The sequence below is a fragment of the Neopsephotus bourkii genome, unplaced genomic scaffold (assembly GCF_033783945.1).
Source record: "Neopsephotus bourkii isolate Nb327-2 ecotype Australia unplaced genomic scaffold, CSIRO-AGI_Nbou_v1 NB_1622, whole genome shotgun sequence".
NCBI classification, from domain to species: Eukaryota; Metazoa; Chordata; class Aves; order Psittaciformes; family Psittacidae; genus Neopsephotus; species Neopsephotus bourkii.
Genome location: NW_026902097.1, coordinates 325189 through 345541, shown reverse-complemented (window position 1 = coordinate 345541; position 20353 = coordinate 325189). Strand labels below are relative to the sequence as shown.

The window sequence follows — 20353 nt, the reverse complement described above, 5'->3', positions numbered from 1 at the left end:
ACTGATGGGAAGCTTGGGCAAGGAACCAGCCCTCAGGACACACTGCTGTGTATGAGAGTCCAGATTCCTCTGTTGTCATCCAGCAAAACCCTTAGAAGTCTCTTCACTCTCATCTGTCTTTTTTTCTCCCCCTTGGTTTTTGTGGCGTGTCCTCCCCCTGCTCTGCTCCACTGTACCTCCAGGCACCTACACAGACTGCCTTGCTGCTGCTCAGCTCCTCTGCAGCCTTGTTGCACAGCCCTGTTCTCACAATGCTTGGAGACAGTGCAACCCGTCAGCAGCAGCAGGCTTTGTGGCAAAGCCCTGCAACCTGCTCTGAAGCACTTTGGGTTTTCAAATCCCTGGATAGTCTGCCTGCATTCAGCTTCTGCCCCAGGTAGCTCCACCATCCTCCCCAGAAGATGCCCTAGCATCTGCAGCAGCACAGTGACATTCTGCTCCCACCATCCCAGTGCTACCCCTTTCTCTGGTGCCGCATGGAATAGCATAGAGGAAGGACTTTTCATTCATTCTTTATTGGTAGTAACAATTTGTTCGGTGAGAAGAACAGAGCTCTTACAATCACAATGGTGCTCCAGCCGAGCGCTGTACACAGACTCCCCAAGCATGTCCCGAGCCCAATGAGCCCCATGTGCTGCTCATGGGGCTCCCTCTGTGCAGAGCTGCGGCTCCAACTCATGGATATGACTTCCAGGCAGGACAGACCACAGCTCCCCCTGTCACAGCACAGACCTCTGCCCCCCCACCCATCCCTGTACAGCAGCACAGGCGATCCTAGAGCATCACCCACCTCCACTGCCCAGTTTGGGCTTTGCTGAGATGGAGACGTTGTTGTGTCCTGTCCCTGGCAGGCATTCACTCCCCGCAGGGTAGGAATGCTCATTACAAATGCTGTGCCTGCCCCTTTCCTACATCCCATGTGCAGTGAGGGAAGAGCAGCTCCACAGACCGGGCATTGCCAGAGATCCTGGCTGCTCCCTGGTCAGTCGGATCCCTGGAAAACCCCACACGGCTGAATCATCAGGCTCATTCTGTGCCAAACTATGGGAAGGACAGGGAGCAGCAGTGATCAGGGATACAGCGAAGTTCTTGGGAGGAGGAAAGAGGAGTACAGGTTGAGTGGTGGAGCCTGGCTGGGACATAATGAGCAGCAGGTATTTGAAGAGCATCACTAGGAATAACGGAATGAAGTTTCAAGAGGAAATGCAGGGGGAATACTAATAGCAGCTTCTGACTTGGACTACAGAGCAATCTCCCAAAGGACAGCACAATAACCCTGGTGTCAGGGCATTTAAAAATAGACCGAGCACACCATCAGTAAATGTAACACATAGAACAGGCCTGAAGGGCCATAGGCAGATGGATGAGTAATACGCCTCTCCTATCTCCAACTCTTACAACTCTGCAAGGAAGTAATCAGCAATAAGCAGGTCACTGCTTTTGGGCCATGCTGGCAGATTATCAGAGCAAGCGTATCCATTTCACTTCCTGCAACCTGCTCTTGCACATGAGAGGGTTTGTGAGAAGAAGAACTACAATGATCCCATGCATGTCTCTAACCTGGAAACGAGTCCCAGGGGCAGTGTTTCCAGTACATAACAAGTGACTAGAGGCAGCCAGGAATCTTCTGAGGAACAGGTTTGGATTGGAAAATATTTCCATTCAGCAACCAGACAGGTCTGGACAAAGCCTTGGTGGGGCATCTCAGAGGGAAGGGTATGGGAGAAGCCAGGCTCCCCTGGAGCAGCCAGGAGCCCTGCCAGGGATGTCCGGGAGCCCTGGCTCCCTCCTAAGCATGGGAGCTGTGGGAGAGCAGCAGGGCACCAGAGAGACCCTTCTCCCAGAGAAATGGTTGCCCTCTGCACTGGGACACACAGGCTTTCCACAAAATAGGACACCTGGATGCTGCTGGTGTGCCAGCCTTTTAGCAAAATGGATAAGGAACAGCCATAGAATCATAGAATCACAGACTGGTTTGGGTTGGAAAGGACCTTAAGATCATCTAGTTCCAACGCCCCTTCTGAGCATGAACCATTACAGTTACAACATTGTCTAGAGAGGCTCGTGCCCCTGATCTCAAACTGGCTGTGTTGAGTCTGTACACAGTTATCTCTTTTGGACAGAGCAGGAAAGGCTGCCAGGTATTAAACCCTTGTGAGCACACTGGTGGGAACTTCCTTGGATGGGGATACAGCTCCCTGCAAGTGTCCAAAGCCAGGATGCCCACACAGTGAATGTGGACATGCTTCACTACAGCTCTGAGCACTGAAAGGACACGATCCAGCCAGGAAACATGCACAGAGACACATACCCTGCAAAGAGCTGCATGGAGTAAATCTGGCTAGACGAGCCCAGCACAGCTCATGCTGCCTTTCTGCCCTTCCAGCCAAGGTTTCCCCAGCCTGTCTGCAATTCCTGAAAGACCAAAATCACACATTTACCCATGTAAGCATTTCTGGTTAACTGCAGCCTTCTCCTTCTGCCTCACGTGCACACCCCGTGTGCCCATCCAAGGCATGCACCCATCCCTCTGCCCGCTCCCATCACACACACACAGAGCACACGCTCCCTCTCTCCATCCCCTCTCGGCTGCGGATGTCGGTGGGGAGGGCGCTCCGTTAGCAGCTTTGCATCAAACAGCAGGAACATAAATAAATAAATAGGATTGCACGTGAGGGAAGGGGTGTGCAGCTGGAAGCCCCAGGGAGAAGGTCTGAGATGGGGCTCCCGGCACAGTTCGGTACCAGCAAGTTTTGCCCAGGCCTCTGGGAGCAGCTCGGTGAACAGAGACCTGCAGCTGGGCTTACAGCTGCGTTAGGAAGTACACGTTTTCCTATGGGTTTGGATCAGTTTTTCCTATTTTCTGCATGGGCCCCCACCACTCTGTTTCTTTCTCTGCTGAATGAGCTTTAACAGCAGATGTGTGCAGCCTGCTAGCATGCTCATGTCCACACCTATAGGAAAGGGATGGATGCTCTATAGTGTTTTGGGGCTCGGGTGTTAAAAGTTGGCTCCCAAGTGTGGTGGCCATGCTAGCATGTGACTGCTTCAAGTAAAAAGATTGCCAGGTTCAAGCCTTTCTCCAGTCTGAAGTCCAGGCATTACAGTTGCAGATCTGTTGGCATGAGGAGCAAATGAAGGCCAGGTTACATCTGCACTGTGAAAAGTCAGCCCCATCTAGCAACAGCACTGCACTGGGCAGCAGAGATTGGCCCTGTGCTAATACTTGTTGTTTGTGAGGGTCTGGGCCCCACATGCAGTACACACAGGCCTAGAGAGAAAAAGAGGTAGACAGAGAAGACACCAGAAGAAACAAGCACAGAATGAATCAAAGCAATCTTCCACGCTCCTTCTCTCTCAGTCTTGGTCAGATTCCTGTTCTGGCTGGAGCCTCAGCCAGCAATGAGAGCGCATCCTGCTGTCTCCTCACCTTGCTGTGCCTCTTCCAAACCAGACACTGGAGACAGCCATGTGGTCCTCACACCCCTTTCCCTTTTGAAAGTGCTTTCCAAGGATGCTGTGCCAGGGAAAGCCCTCTGCACCTTTTGTGGTGATTTGGACATTCCCCTCCATCAGTTCACAGGGCTCCTGTAGCTTCTTTGCAGAGCTTGTTTCACATGCAGTGGCTCCTGCAAAGTGCCTCTCTTAGTGCCGGTCCCCCATCTGTGTCCTCTGAGGCTAGTAGAGCCTTTCCTGGTCCTCTGATTATCCTTCATCAGCTTCTCCTTCAGGTGATGCACGATGGGCTATGGGTTGGGATGAAGACATTTGCCAAGGCAATCACTTCCCACAGCATCCCTAGGCTCAGAGAAGCAAGGTCATGATCCCACTCAATCTCTTCAGAGCCCTCATGAGCTCAGGGTGGTGAGGAAGAGAGGTCAGCCCATTCAGCTCTCGACCATGCCTGGACACCCAGGGATCTCTGTGGGACAGAGAAAGAAAGAAAAGACCCATCAGTTCAGCCGGGTAGAGGTTGCGTAGAGGAGGGATTCAGATGCTGAAAGCAGGAGAGAGAACTCCCCAGAACTCCACACCATGGCCACTGGCACTATCTTATCCATAGCCCCCCTCCCCAGCTACTAAACACCACCCAAAACAGCCCCTGGACAACTGGGTGCTTTAGTACCGGATGACCTTCCCACAGTAGCTACCGAACAGCAAAGCTTCTTTGCATGGGGTAATTGGAATAAACAGATGTATCTCTACGTACACACTCAGGTCAGCTGCCCAGGAGATGGGAACACATTTCCTTCTCGTTTTGATATCTGTGAATCTACAAAAGGGAAGAAATGGGGCTTTTTCTTGATTGTGGAGATACCCAAATGACAGACATGGTAGATGGAAAACTGGGAAGCTAATCTTTAGGTAGAGAAAAGAACAAGTACTGGATATGCCTGTGCTTTTATTCACTTGAAAGTGGTATTTTAATAAGTACATGCTGAAGACTATGGTCTGTGTGTGGAGGAGGAGAAAGCAGCATTTAAACCAGAATGCATCTGCAGAGAGGAAAAAAACAGCTGTTCTTTGGGAATACAGTGCCTCTCTCAGAAGAATTCTGGGCATCCAAAATGGAGTTGCATTTCTTGTGCAAATCATTCCTTCCTTCTTTTTCTCCTTCCATACCCACTCTATCACTGCCCTCCTCAGCTGGATGGGAGACAAAACATAACTACAGGCTGGTGGGTCATGGGCTGTTTCTCTCACATATTCTCACTCCTCTCTCCCACTGCTATTGCTCTTGTGCAGTAAATTCCCCCCATTCTTAGACACATTATCCCCTTGGTGCTGCCATTGTCAGTGATGGGCTTGGCCAGTGGTGGGTCCATCTTAGAACCTCATTGACTCCATTGGGCATGGGGGAAGCTTCTAGCAGCTTCTCACAGCAGCCACCCTGCAGCACCCCCCGCTACCAAAACCTTGCCATGCAAACCAAATACAATGGGGCACCGTGGGCTATCCAAAGGTGTCAAAACTGTACCCCAGAAACCTTCCAGATCAGCTCTTTAGAAAATCCCTGGCATTGCACATATGGAATGATAGCAGCTCCACAACTCCAGGAATTTCCACAGGCAACAGCCCCACAGTCATGCAGCATGGGGCTGAGGAATGACAGTTTAATGGGGAAGGAAAGCTATACCCAAATATGAAATAATAGCAATGAAATCAGTGACTTTATGCAATGCAGAATGCTCAGCTTGCTGGAATTCTTCCAGAACAAGCCTGGAATCTCTGCATGAAGCTTCTCTGCCCTTTTTCATCAACTTGAAGCCAAAAGGCTCTGCTTCGACTATCCTATAGATGGAGCTTGTAAGCTTATGAGAAAACTTGAACCATGCTGTAAGCTCCCAGGGCAAAGCCAACTGTTGTAAAGAATTCAAACGGGAAGGAGGGGGGAATTCTTTAAACAAATTGCATGCCTGCATTCAGGAAAGAGAGCCATGAAGCAGAGCAAGGTTACATTCTGACTCTGCATCCCTCGGTCGCTGTGATTTAACTGCCTCCTTTCCTAATTGGTCTTTGAATGGTGATACCGACCACCCTCATCCTGCAGAGGCCAATCCCCAACATCTTGACTTGGTTCTTCCCAAGGGCCCAAAAGAGGTCAATGGATCCTGTCCTGCTCTGTGGCACTTCCAGGGTACCTGGTGATTCACATGGACCCTGTTTTGACTTGCTGGCTTTAAAGCAATCACTCCACACATGGCTGCATTTCACTGTGTGCAAACGGAGCCACTCAGAGCAAACACGTGCTATTGAAAGGAAAGTCACTTATAAACAATTAGGAGATTGGCCAGATGCCCACAGAAGAAGGGTGTAAATCAGCTGTCTGCAATGGCTTTAATGGAGCAAGGCTGATGGACTCTGAGTCCATCACTGGGCTCTCTTAACTTCCCAAAGCGCAGCCTCCGGAAATCCAGGCCCTCCTTGCCAAAGTCTCTTTAAACAGCAAGGTTGTTTGGGAAGCCCTACAGCTTCAGAAGGAAACATCCACTTCTCATCTTCTTCTGCTTAGAGCCACAGCTTGCAGGCTGAATCCCCAGCAGAGCAGAAAGAGGGGCCAGAACCCCTTTTAAAGCCAGGCTTTCACTTCTAGCCCTTTAGAGACAAAGTGGAAAAACGTAGAAGAACAAGTGAGTGAGGATTAACACCCTGAATGATGCCAGCACAGACTGCCTGAGCAACTGCTTGTGTCCTCCTGGAGGAAAAAAGTGCAGGCAGCATTCCCACTCCTCTTAGCACCAGTTGCAAGGGAAGCTCCTCCACGTGCCCCTCTGTCTTCAGCTGGGACCACCAGTTCCCCCATGGACGCCTCCATGGTGTCCATCAAGATGTAAGGAAGCCTTGTGCTCCATCATCATCATCACAACACAAGCCAAATGGTCAGATTCATCCCTTTATGACTCTCCTGGAATAGCAACAGGCAACGGGACTAATAACTTTATACAGGAGCATTGGTTTATCCTTTTAATCAATGACTGACCATATGGAGCTCTTTGACACACAAACTGTAGTGAAACTCCAACTCATTTCTCAACTTAATAGAAACAAAACCCATGGAATTTCTCTCCGTCATCACCGCTGTATCGCAGAGCAAACCCTGGCCTGCTGTTCAGTAACACAGTGCTAGGACATGATGAGCCAAACGACTTTTGCTCTTCTTCTGCTATAAGTCAGCATTCTGAAGTCAAGGGAGTCTAACTTTCCTTTGCACTGCCACTACGGCACTGACGTCAGTGGAGCTAGTTCAGATTTACACTAGTGTCACTGAGAAAGGAATTAGACCAAATTGATTTACACCACTGTAAAACTGATGTGCAAGGGGAACTGGGTTTGCAGCACACAGTCCTGGCCAGGCACTGATGGAAGACAGGGCTAACTACCCAAATAGCAGCATAATCTGAACAATCCTTCTTTATGGTCTCCGAATGTGTGCACGCACGTAGGAAGGAGGTTTGGAGGATGGCAATTCAAATAAACAGCAGATCACTTATGCTAAACATCTGACTCATAAAAGCAGAAAATCAGATGTTGCCCTGGAACGCCTGCTATTTGCTGCTCCGAGTAACACAGAGGGAGCACAGCACTGACCTCTTCCAACATTTCCTCTGCCCTGAGATCTGAATTCCTCAGGGTTCACAAGTCAAAGCATAATATTCAAACCAGAAGTCGTCTGAAGAAACTTTATGGCCTCTGTTCTTGAGCAGTGCCTGTTCACCTGTGGGCAGCTTGGGTTTGCTCATCAGACAAACACGATGAGTGGGATGGACCACCCGCATCCCACAAAGCAAGAGATGTGTGGAGACAGGCCACAAGCATTCATCTTGCTAACTACAAATCCGGCTGGATATAATTGATTTACATTCCTTTATTTTGTTTCAGTACAGCCCTAGAAGAGGTGGAAGACTAATGATGAAATCACTTTTGGTCATTAGTCATAATACAGCCCAGGCTTAAGGGCAGCCATTCTGCAGGGTGAAGATCTGATGACAAAGCAAAAAATGACCTTTTCAACCAATGGGAATCAACAATAACCCACAAGGAAAGGATGAAGAAGGAAAATATTCCCTCCCTGGCCCCAGGCTGTAGAGTGGCAGTAGATTGTCTTAGTGGTTTGCTGAATGGTTTTGCAAATCTTAGATTTGCTTCATTTGATTTGAGGCATGTACACTGTGGAAACCTCCATCTGAGCTGGTTGTCCGGAGAAATGGGCACTTTTATGGTGAGCCCAGTCCTCAAGCTAATGTAGCTATCTGCCAGGCAGGGGAGGAGCTCTTCCCCTGAGCATCAATGGCATTTGGAATGGAGTGAGGACAGAGCAAAATGAGGTTTCACTCTAGAGCCTCCCTGCATTCCAGGCAAATGAGACAGTGTCAGCCTTACATTGCACAGTCTCTGCATCTACATGGGGGTCTTCCAACCTAGTAAAGATTTCCTTTCCTGCTTCTTCAGTCTCTCATTGGAAACTCTTGCTATTTTATCATGTTTCAGCAACCTGTCATCTAGCATTTGCCAGCAATTCTTCCTATAATCCTTAAATAACATATGTTAAAATGCAGAGTGTAAAAAAGAATCTTAGGGCACAACAACATGAAATGAACCATCAGTTGCTTCTTCACAGATAAGGTAAAAGCAGAACCAATTAACATGTGATAAGAAGCCGAGGTATAACATAAGGGCAGGAAAAACCCCAAAATGTACCAGTCCCAGATTAGGCAACTTTATGCCCATACTTATTAAAGAAAGGAAGAAGTTATGTCTCAGATCTTTTAGTTTGCTGTAACCCAAATCTGTGCTTTAGGGCATCTGTACTTGGATGAATGAGGTGATGCTCTGGGTGACACATGATGATGATTCTACTTGTTTTGTTGCAGGGCTCTGACACAGCATCTTTCCTCCACAGCATTCATCCATGCCTCTTAGCTATAGCTCATGGCCTCGGGAATGCCTGGCAGTGGTTCTTCACATTTTATAATGCATCCATCAGCTCAGGGGTAGTATTTCTTCTTGGTCACTTTCCCCTGCACCAGTCTGTGCTTACTTTATACTCCCTCCCCATGAACTCTCCTATGCAACAGGGATCCAGCAGCCAATGCAACAAAGCCAAACTTTGACACAACTTTCCAGTTACTATTAGTTATTACCACATGTCCAGCTTGCTCCCCACTAGCCAGTAGCCACTGTAAGTTCACATCTTCACTTGTTTTGGTATCAGACTTCTCTGAAGACCCAAGTCCTCTTTGCCCTGTATCTCCAGTTGAAGAACACAAATCTCTCACCGCTAGGATAACACTTCATCTTGCCAGGGTCTTGGTAACGATCACTGACTCTTAATGCAGATTGCAGTCCCATCATTAAATCCCAAATATGGATCTTCATTTACTTTCCTGAGAAATAATGTCCTCATCAAATTCTAGGTTTGAAGGACTTTTTCTTTTCCTGTCAGAAGATCACCAAAGTAACTCTGGAAAGTAGCCAGAATGTGAACAGCTGCAAAGCAACAGGATTTTAAAAGCTCTGTTATCTTATTTCTTTCTCGTTTGCTTGCTCCAGTGTTTCTGAGGGGGGGAATTTGTTTCTCTTTTTGAATTCTGGGGAAGTGAGAAGGACATTATTTGCTTTGCTTTTTTATAATCATTGAAGAGATTGAAAGTGGTTCCCAACAGAGCGACAATTCTCTTCGAAACTGTTAAATCAAACTGTAAAATCCCACAATCCCCCCACAGGACCTCTTGATGGAGAGTTAGGAACCTTGTGTAAACCTTTTCTGGGGTTTTATGGGTTTTGGCAAATAATGATTTTCCTCCCCGTGTTTTCCTGACAACAGTGCAATGCGCCAGGGCAAGTGGTGCTATTGTGCACTCGACTCTTTGCAGCTGATAGACTTCACTCAAATCCTGCCACTGTGACTTGTAAGGGCAAGTGGGAGGACTGTAGAAAGGGAAGATGGTTTCTGAAGCCCTTATGGAGGAGGTTTTATTCTGAAACAGGAGCTGCTGCATGTACACATGATGTAAATGTCAAATAGCCGGTATGTGGGATCTCACTGTGCTCTCACAGAAACATGATTTCATGACCACATGAAGAACCACATACTTTCAATGCTCTGCAGACCTGAAGTGATGACAGAGGTAAGTGTGCTGCTATGACCAGAGCCCTGCATGCCAGGCAATGCAGGCAGTGCCTCTGTCTTCATTTGTGGCGCACTGTAATTTTTTTTTCCTGGTGTGAAGCCAACATAATGTAGATTTGTCCTTAAGCTGGGCTTACACCCAGTTTCCTATGCAGTTGTTTCAGCTAATATGGGCTTTAAACCAAACCAAACAAGTTAACAATGAGCAGAACATCCTTCTCCCTTTAGGAACAACAGAATATCCAAACAGCATCCTCATCCTCCACCTACCTCTGGACTCTGCACCCTGTCAAAGAATGGGTATGGGATTTCCGCTCCCCTCCTGCCGCAAAGGGCGCAGCTCTGAGCAACCTTCTCTCACCAACCCTGCTTTGAGCAGGGGGTTTGGATGGGATCATCTGCAGAGGTCCCTGCCAGCCCCTACCAATCTGCAGTCCTGTGAAATGTAGCAGGTAGGAGCACTGCTGAGTGGAGGACCTTTCAGTTAAGTGTCACTGGCATTTGAGTGGCAAGGTGATGGTGACGTTGGCATTACCACGTCAGACACCCCATCACTGACTTCTTTACTACTGTGTTTTTTCCCTTTAATTCTCAAGTTCCCCATTTTCCTGTTACACTGTGATTTGTGGCCATGTAGGCTACTTACAAATAAACAATCAAAAGAACCAGCCACTGATGGAAGCCAAGCTGAAGGCAGCCAGTGCTCTGATGGGAGCACAGCATGGTTGTTTTCTCAAGTTTGGTGAGGTGGGATCACACCTAGGATCAAGCTGTTCCAAGGCTCCACTGGTTTCCTTCTGGCCCAGGAGTTTCTGAAGGGACAGACTGCCAGCCTTAGTTAACAGAGGTGGACCAGGAGCAAAAGAGCCTTATGACAGAGATTAAACCCAGATGCCTTCCCTGCCCTGCTTTTACATATAAATTCATAGATGAGAATTGCAAACAATGGGTAAGAAAGGGGCAGGGATCTGACAAACATGACAGAAGTGTGACATCAGCAGGTCATTCAGTGCTTGCCTGGATCAGCTTCACACTTAAAAAGAGTCCAGTGTTTTAAGGAGTAAATGTTTGTGGACATTTGGCTTCAAGCAATGAAAATCCAGACTTAGCGTCATGGTTTGTGGAATTCAGGTCTGAAGCATGATGTCCTCCAACTGCTTCAAATGCTTTGAGGATTTCTGGGAAGCCTTGTAAATGGATTTTGGGTGGTCTGTTGAATTGTTTTACACAAGACAATCAGGGGCCAGAGAACATGTAGAAGAACTGCTATTTCAGAAAGTCAGGGGCAGCTTTCTGGTAACACACCGAGTGCTCAGCCAGGGTTTGGGTTTCTGCCACAAAAAGCAAGAATATCCTCTCCATACTGCCTTGCGACATGGGGAGATGCTTACACAACTCCATCTTTCTCAGCTCTTTTGAGGGACTCCATGAGATGGCAGCAGCCACCCACAACCCTCTAGAGCTAAATGGTTCTTAAAGATCCAATTTGAAAGAGCAAACTCAGGAACTTAGAAGTAAAACTGGCAAGGCCAGGTGGCTTAACAGAAGCGACCATGAATCCATAACAAAGCCATTAGTGTCCCTCAAAGCTGCGTGAAGCCGTCACCTTCATGCTACCTCCATGCTCTATTGGTAAAAAGATCCAACAGGCAAGAGGCAGAAGCAAATCTGCTCCTTTTCCCTGGAAGAAGGCTTCATTTTTACTGAATTAAGTGAAATGAGTGAGCTTTTCCATGCATAGAGTATCATCGCTAGTAAAGAGGGACTGAAGAGGGACAAAGCTGGGTCCAGAGACCTAATACACAACCAGTGAACCATCTTCAGATAAGGAATTGGGGATGAAGGACCAGATCTCTGTTTCTAATTCAGGAGCCAACATCCAAACCAGCTGTCCTGTGGTTTGTCAGAGCACAGAATGACTTTTTAGGGGAATCTGAGGCTTTTCCTACTGCCATAACTGACAGTCACACCTACCCAGCTTGTTCTCACCTAAATTCTGCTTCCTTCAACCAAGCATTTCCAGGATAGCTGTCAACGTTGAACAAGGGATGGGGGCACAGGTGGGATTCAAGACAGGTGAAACTGGCCATTACCATCTCCCCCTGCAGAAACAGACAGAAATCCCTGTTGTTTGAGCTTTGCTGTGAGCTTTTGTGATCCTGCTGTGATTCCCTTGCGATTCTTCCTGGGGGAAAGAGGCAACAAGAGAGTGCAAGACACAGAGGACATCCTCCCTCCATCTCCCACGTGCAGCTCTGCGGCTGTCTCTCTCGCAGGCACTGTTCCCATGCAAGGCTCCAATGCAGATGATTTGTGATCCCAAGGGCATGGGTGGAACGGCCTAGGATGTGGGAAATGGTTTACAACCACGTCCCTTATCCTCAGGCAGCATACAAACCCCACACTAGCCCCGGGGGCTACGCAGAGTGCAGGGAGACACTGTCACCACACTTACTGATTGCTGTGCCTTGCTGAGCCACCGCAGCCTGCTCCATACACCCGAAGCTGGTGGGCACTAGGGTTTCCTTTCCTGCTAAGGCAGAGCAGAGCCTCATCGGGGAAGGACACGATTTGTGTCCATCCACCTCCAATGCTCCTTCCACCCAGCCTGCCTGCGTGCTGCTCTTCTCCTTCCTCGACTAAAGCCAGAGTGTGACGTGCATTGAGCGCTGACCCCACGCGACGCCAGAAAGGGTCTGAAGTGAGGCCAGACAGAGGAAATGGCTCTTGTGACCCTTCCTGAGAAGGACAGGGGTGCTCCTGCCTGCAGGTCCTGATGGTGTGGGGCCAGCAGCTGGTGTTGGAGGTAACCAGGAGGAAGGACGACAGGAAGGCATTTGCTTGTTTGCGTCAGCACTAAAGTATTTCCCCTCTTTTCAAACCAGTGTGTTTCATCGGCTGATCTCGGAGCAGTGTTATCTCTCCCACACAGCAGATGAGGGGTTAGGATCTGACCAAGACTGCTTAGCAAGCCAGAGCCACAAGTGACACAAGTCTGGTTTCCAAATCTCCCGATCTTCAGCCAACTCTGTGCAGCTCTGACATCCCCTGCTGAATATGTGAGCTAACACCAATGCTAGTTGCTGACTAATGTGACTAATGAGGTAATGTGGATGGTAGTTTAGACTCAAGAGACATAGCAGATGCCATTTCACCCACAAATAAAATTCTTCATTCAAATAAAGCTCTTCCTTTCCATTAGAAGAACATATCCTCCAAAACTGTGTATTATCCACCTGCTTCACTTCTTGATACTGGGACGTGGCAAAGAGGACAAGGAACAGGGCAGCAGATGAGAGGCGATTATGGGAGAAATTCAGTTCTTGCCATTTCAAATCACTCAATCATGTTACACAAACTTGTATTTGGCAAGAGGATGCAGGCCATGGGGCAGCTCAAAAGCAGCTGTTCCTAAACGTGACTTTGGTGACTGTATCTTTAAGCATCCTTAAGAAGGAAGAAGGAAGAATTCACCAGTTTCTGTTCTGCTCCCATTCTGCTGGAACTGCACCCAGAGATGTGGAAATATATCAGGGGCTGCCCAGGTCAAACTGGGTTTGTTCAGGGCTCAGGCTGCCTTTTAACCAGGCTGTGGTAGGTGCATGGGGAGAAAGAGAAACTCCTGTGATGAATGGGAATCAAAGTAGAAAGAGAAACTGGTGATACATTAACGCTGCAGTGGTGCAGGAAGCACGCTCTCTTCTCAGGGGGTGGTTACAGGGCTGGTAAAGGTCAGGGTTTCTTTTTTAGAGCCTTGAATTTTGACAACATTTCACCTGGCAAGGTACCACTTGGGAAGTAAGGGATATGGTGGTGCCCCTTGGGATAGCGCATGGCAGCTCGAAAACTTGACACTGGCATGCATGTTAATAGCTCAGAAGGGAGCAGGCAAAGAGGGGAAAGAAAACTGAAGAGGGCGAAGGAAGAAAAGCCACAGGTTTGGGACGTTTCCTTGAGGCAGACTCTGGTTTGCTATCGCTTGGGAAAAGGCACTTACGTAAATGTAAGTGATTCAGCACAAAGAAACCATCTGGAGACAGAGAGTCCTTCCCCTCCGGTGGCAGCGGTGACTCTGACTAACAGTATGTAACTAACATGAAAGCAGCATTAACAGCATGGCCATCCCTGTCACAGCTTTCTCCATAGCCATGCTGTGCAGTCGCTGTCCCACAGGACACACGTGGCTTGGGGAAGGTGTTTGGAGGACACTGCTCTTGAGAAGGCCTGCAGCTCTATCATCCAACTAAATCAGTGACAACCCTATTAGAAATACATAACTCTGTGGGCAGGGAGAAGTGGAGCCCCGGCCATCCTTTATTTCTCTCTTGTGCAATAGATCTCCAGTAGCGTTTTCAAAAGCAGCTCTGGAACTTAAGTCTCGTTTTCAGGATTGCCTTGGATAATCATTCACTCAGAAGTAGATGTTACTTGATGAGTCCAATTTTTTTCCTTTATCCCGCTCATCCACATCAAAGGGTGGAACACAGAGCTTTGTGCCAGGGCTTATAAGTATTCCCAGGGTTTATAGGTCTAAACCTGTGTGGAAAACACCGGGTTCACACTATGCTTTGGTCTCCTTCAAAGCAAAGCGAGAGCTGCCAGAGCAGCGGCTGGCACACTGAGATGGGATCCCAGGCAGACATAACACAGTCCTGCAGCGGGCAGCACCCAGTTCTGCAGCACAAACAGTGTGAAGCCAGCAGCCAGGAATCCATGGGTGGAACAGGCATGGCACCTGGGTAAACACCCGCAGCAAGAAGCCCTGTTTTCCCAGAGCCCGGCTTGGAGCTGGTGATTGCACCACAGCAGCCCTCAAGGGCTTTTGTGCTTTGCTCTCCAGCAAGCTCCTTCTCCAGCGAATGAGCAAATGGTTGGCATCTGCCACTGAGGTATAAAAAGACTTCCCTGCGAGGTGGAGCTTGTCATGTTGATCTCATGGTTTCAGTCATGGTGACCTGCTGCACTTGATGGATGCTCCCCTTCCTCAAGTGCCCCTGCACTTGCCCTAGGTCAGCAGCAGATACTCCTGTCTTCAGCTGAGTTTGCAGCCAGGCAGGCTGGGATTGCCCAGCCCACCCTTCCGAGTGCAAATCAGCCGCACACAACACAAGAGCAAGACCTGTCCTCCTGGCCTCCAGAGAGGGGTTGAAGTGAGACAGCCCTTGCAGAAGTTAACTAAAGGAGAGCCCAGCAAAACCTTTCCAGGAACATGCAGGAACAGCAGGGGCAGAATGTTAAAGGGACATCAGGTTCTCATTTCAGTGACTGATTCACTGCAATTTTCCTGCTCTTTAGGAAGGCCCAAATCTTACCTCACAGCATCATGACCCTGCAGCAATTACAGGCTGTGCTGTGAAGCCAAAGCCTGAAGCCACATCAAAAAATGGATAGTCCTGAGGCTTCTGCAGGAATCACAGCCCTGGTATTTACAAAAGGCTGGAGCAGCTCATCTACAGCCCTCTGACGGTCTGATATGGAAGGGCTTTCAGGTTTATTGTATTTTAAATCAGTTGCATAGTTATAACAGTATTGAAATCTGAAAGCCTCCAACTTCTTATAGAGTGATAATCAGCTCTGTAAAACTGCCTGATTCCTCCACACTGGACCCTGGGACACAAGGGCTCACTGTGACAGTGAGAGGATAGAGCAGGGCTCAGGATCATAGGAGTTTCCAACTGCGTGCTAAAATGGCCAGTAAAGAACCAGTGATGTGCAATGAAAGAGTGGTTTCTGTGGCATGGAAATCCATCCAGAGGGAGTCCATGTGGAAATCATAACTGAGCTTTTCATAAATTACTGGAAGTCAAATGTTAACAACTTCCATGTAAGGAAGACAAAACATGGAGCAGGGATAGATGCATGCATATCCTCGGCTCTATTATTCTCGCCTCAAAAACCAGTCCAGCCAGCACTTTAATCACTCAGCCGCTCATCTCTAAATTAACTCTATAATTAACAATAAAGTGGTTGTTATTTGCATCACCATCCTTTGTAGGAGCTGTAGCTGGGTATGAGGATGTGTATGGTGAGAAGCATGGCACAGGCATGGGATGTGAGAGAGCCTCTGCTGTGCTCCTTGAACAGGGAGCTCAGGAAGGAGGATCCAAACAGAACTGCTGGGAGAAAAGAGGTAAACCAGGGGAGACACGGGCATAGGAAAAGGTGTACCTCTGGGACTCTTCTGTCCAGGGAAAAGGAACCCCTTTGTCCTGCACAGGACAAACACAGCATGAAAAACTTTTTGAGTGACTTCTGAGCACAATATACCCATCCTTGTGTTTATATTATAGTGGAGGAGTCCTTCAGAAATGCACAGGATGACCTAACAGGTCTAGTTTCTATTAGTCATTTACTTGTAATTGGAACTCGTAGCTAAAATCACAGGGGATTTCCTCAGGCAAAGCCATAGCTTGGACCTGGCTTTGGTGATGCTATAATTAGCATGTGTACAGAAACATATCCATTAGCATGGCAGACTTCTCTGGCCCAGTTTGCATTGATGTTAGTGATGGAACTGCCTCCTTAGTCTGACTTCTTGTATCCCCTGACACAGGAACGTGGGGTCTCTGGGTGAATCATGCAAGAAGCAAAGAGAAAGGAAGAAAGTTCTCTGCAAAACCAACTTTTTTGTCATCAGCTGAAGGAAGGAAATTTAACTCGTACTTAGGGTTAAGGAAAATGGGGAATATCTCATTCACAGGGGATGCAGTCACTTTCAAATTAAACAGGATCACTCAAGTCTAACTAATATAACTTGGACTTGATGATCTTACAGGTTTTTTCCAAGCTAGTTGATTGTACAATTCAAAGATATAACACAGAATGGTTTTCTAACGCTGTTAGCAAATGTTGCCCTCTTGATGCAAAGGGTTGTGTCTCATCCTTTGGGGATCTAGCTCCATTCTCACTCTCTCAGTGGTAAGGCTCAATGACCTAATGGTAGCTGTCTTACATACATCCTCACTGCACTCTAGGTAAACTGGCAAAAGAAGAAAAGGGTTTCATCATTAAGTGAATCTGGATCGGGCTGAGGTTCAGACTCTTGCCGTGGAAGCCAAGAAACGACAGTATCTGGCAGATATGAAGCATCTTCTCTCCAAACTTTTGGACACCACTTGCAGACACTGCCCTTCCATGCACCGTGTGCCTGGCATGCTCCATCTGCAGGCAAGTGCACCGGGACACTGGTGTGAGACGAGTCACTGCAGAAGAGCATAGAGCCTAGCGCTCTTGGTTTCTAATCTGGGTCCTGCATCATAGATTTTTGTAGCTGTGGAACAGGGTGACACTTTCATGCTATATTTGTTCCTGCAACCCAACAAGCACCCCACATAAAAGCCTTTGTGCATCAGAGAGGATTGAGGTCTTGCAGTTATGTACAAAGCCTGAACAAACATTTTGGCACTACTGAGTCACACGTATTTCAGTAACAGCACAATCTCTGCCCAGTGGCAATATAACCCAGACTGCTTTTCAGGGACAGCTATGGACAGTGGAGACTGGGGGCATCTCCATGTTACTCCAAGGATGCCTTTCACAGCAGGACTGCTCCAGCTCTGGGCCATGGATAGGTTTACACCCCTAATACAGCCAGGGTCCTGCCTGGTTCCATTCCTGCTGGGCTCCCACCTTCCCTGGGGAAGGGTGTAGCTACGGGCTCCTCCACACGTCCTCTGGGGCTGCTCATGGTAAAACCATCTTAGCAAAGCAACATTGACACTAGCCACATGGCACGCACTCGTGTTACTGCAGGCACTGCAAATAGCAGCCCCTTCACTGTTGACAAGTGCACACGATGGACATACCAAGAGAGGTGAGCTACACTGACCTGTCCCTTCCAGACCACAGCTGCTGTAGAGACACCCCATGACAAATAAAGAATAAAGCCAAACTAAGAGCAGCAAAACCTGTAGGAGCGATGCTGATGCCAAAGCCCAGGCAGCATTCCCGATGCCACACAGGTACCCAACCCCTTCCCGTGGCTCTCCTCTGGGAAAACCCTGTCTCCCCACTTGAACCTTGCGGCTGCATCTCCCTCTTATCACCAAGGCCATCGCTGTGCTGGGGCAGGCAGACGGCTGTCCCGGTTTGTCTCCATACCTGTCAGCCACACTCACTGCAAAGGCACGCGTGGCTGCCCAATGACAGGAACGCCTGCTCCACACCCTCCCAGTCCTGCCTTGGCACGCTGCAGAGCAGCCTCCCAGAAGGAAGCGGGCTGAGCTTGCTGTTTGTTTTGAGGCCATCATCGCTCCACAAGGAGCTTCAACCACTTGGGAAGGAACCGGGGGGCTCAGAGGAAATTGGGAGTTACTGCTTTACCCAATCCTGCCCTGCGTCAAGGATTGGAAAGGGACTTTCCAAATGCACGAGCTTGTCTTTGAGTCTTCTACAAGGAAGAGGAGGAAAAAGATGCTTCAGGAAACAACCAGGGAAAGGGGAGGGATGGAAAATAAGGCAAATAAAGATGGTACATTAAGGTAGACGGTATGATTTTGGAAATGGATACCAGGATTTCTTCATCTGTTGTCCATCACCAGTTTTCTCTGGGCACCTCCATCTGCAGGTGGAGGTCTCTAATAGAAGACACATTTTAAAATGGCTTTTTTAAGACACCATGGATTCTTTCAGCACTCCTGGACATCAGAACTTGAAAACCACAGCTAGCAGCAGCCACAGAACAAGCAGGCACTACACTAGCATGTCTGGCCCGGTTTCCAAATCAAGATGCTGCTCACCCCAGCTATGTCTTCTATTCAGAAAGCAATGCGTTTGGTAGGGACTCTTTTTTCAGGCCATTTGATTTGTAGTGCTCTGGGGATGCTTACAAGCATTTCATCCCATCCATTGGAGCTCTTGGTTAGGTAACCCAAAGTCAGATTTAGGCCACCTCATGTCTATCATCACATGTACTGGCTGGAAGAGAAGATGAGAGAGAGAAATATTGGGATCAAGATGGTAACATTCAGCACAGAGAAGGGACACCTGCATCCAAAACCAAGGCACAGGACAGTCTGGTCCTGCGGGCAATGCTGGAATCAGGAGCACACCACCAGGGACATCCCTGCTCCGGCTCTCACTATGCACAGACACCACCATGGTGTGGGACTGCTCTGCAGTGCCCTGTCAGCCAAGATGTGGCACTTTTCCTATGCTGAAGCAAAATAAGCACTGAAGACAGAAACAATCCAGCTGCTTATGGAGCATCTCAGGTTTGCAGTGGGAGTTTCCTCCCACCACAAAATCCCTGGGTTTTCTTCCCACTCCAGCAGTACGAAGGAGCCATAAAGCTGCTGTAATGAGCCTGCTGAAAGATTTGGCTGGTAGGGGAAAATACCTGAGCAGCACAGCAGAGGTGTGACCTGCTCTGTGCCTTCTCCAGTGTTGGGGTAGGATGGGACATCACTAGAGACTGGGTTCATACTGCTGTCTTCTGACCCCTGGCCCTGAGAATGGCACAGTGAGACGGTGACACCCAGGCTGGATGCCCGGGGCCAGGATTTGTTGGATTTTTACTGGACAGGAGGATCAGCTGTCACTTTTTCACCCATCTCCAGTGAAAATCACCTCCACATCCTTACATTTGGTCTTAATGCCCTGTCCCAGCTGATTTATTCGATCATTGGCAGGGACAGGGTTGTGCTCACTGTGTTTGAACACATAACTTGGGCCACTTAAATCCTTACTTGCAGTTTGCAGATGCACATTGCTTTTCCTTGCATACCAGTTGCTTGCAGTGAGCCAGTTATTCCTCAGCATCTCCCATCCCCAGGAGAAACCGATCCCTGCACATGGCATTGGAGACAAGGGAAAGGAGAGCCTGTCAAACAGCCTGCCTTCCCTCTGAGTGCTCAACACCTCCCTTTATCTCTCACTAGCCCTCTCAGTGAATTGGGTGCTTGTTCTGCTTTGGGTGGAAACACTCCAGCTCCAGTTTGGCACCAGTTCCTTAGCACTGGTCCTACTGCATGGCTCAGCCTGGTGAGGTCTAAACTAAAGCTACGTGCTTTACCGCTCGGGTCATTTGTGTTTAAACATCATCCCACTGCCTTGTGCCAGGACCTGACCCACAGCTTGCCTGCTCCCTGCTCAGGCCACCCTCATGAGGTACCGGCTTGCAAGGCCAGGGCTCCCAGCACTGCCTCTGTCAGGCAAGAGGGAAGAGAATGATTGGAGACAAAAAGCTTTGATGCTGTTTATGGGTAAAAGCAGAATGTTTTTATTTGGTTGGGGTTGTTTGTCCCCTGCTCTTCCTGAAACTGGAAACCCAGTGCAGGAGGGAGCACAGCATAAGGCAGAGGAGGCTGTCTTTAAAAATAACCCAACATTCACCCTCCTGGCCCTAGGAGCATAAATCAGACTGGCCACTCGCCTCGGACAACTCCCCCGGCTCTGGGAACACACTGTGCATGCATTGCCTTGCTAACGGCCATCCTTGCTCCCTGGCAAGTATGTATCATAGAATCATAGAATAGTTAGGGTTGGAAAGGACCTTAAGATCATCCAGTTCCAATCCCCTGCCATGGGCAGGGACACTTCACACTAAACCATCACACCCAAGGCTCTGTCCAACCTGGCCTTGAACACTGCCAGGGATGGAGCATTCACAACCTCCCTGGGCAGCCCATTGCAGTGCCTCACCACCTTAACAGTAAAGAACTTCTGCCTTAAATCCAATCTAAACTTCCCCTGTTTAATTTTGAACCCGTTACCCCTTGTCCT

General features: G+C 48.6%; 1 protein-coding gene across 1 annotated transcript in view; it reads right to left on the bottom strand.

The window, feature by feature from the left end:
• Window positions 1-505: 505 nt before the first annotated feature.
• The window catches only part of ADRB2 (adrenoceptor beta 2), a 33995-nt gene continuing 14147 nt past the window's right edge, over window positions 506-20353 (bottom strand). The window contains exon 2 of the mRNA XM_061372824.1: window positions 506-3922. Within this exon, the coding sequence (XP_061228808.1) occupies window positions 3888-3922 (35 nt within the window). The 3' untranslated portion in view covers window positions 506-3887. The remainder of the gene's footprint in view (window positions 3923-20353) is intronic.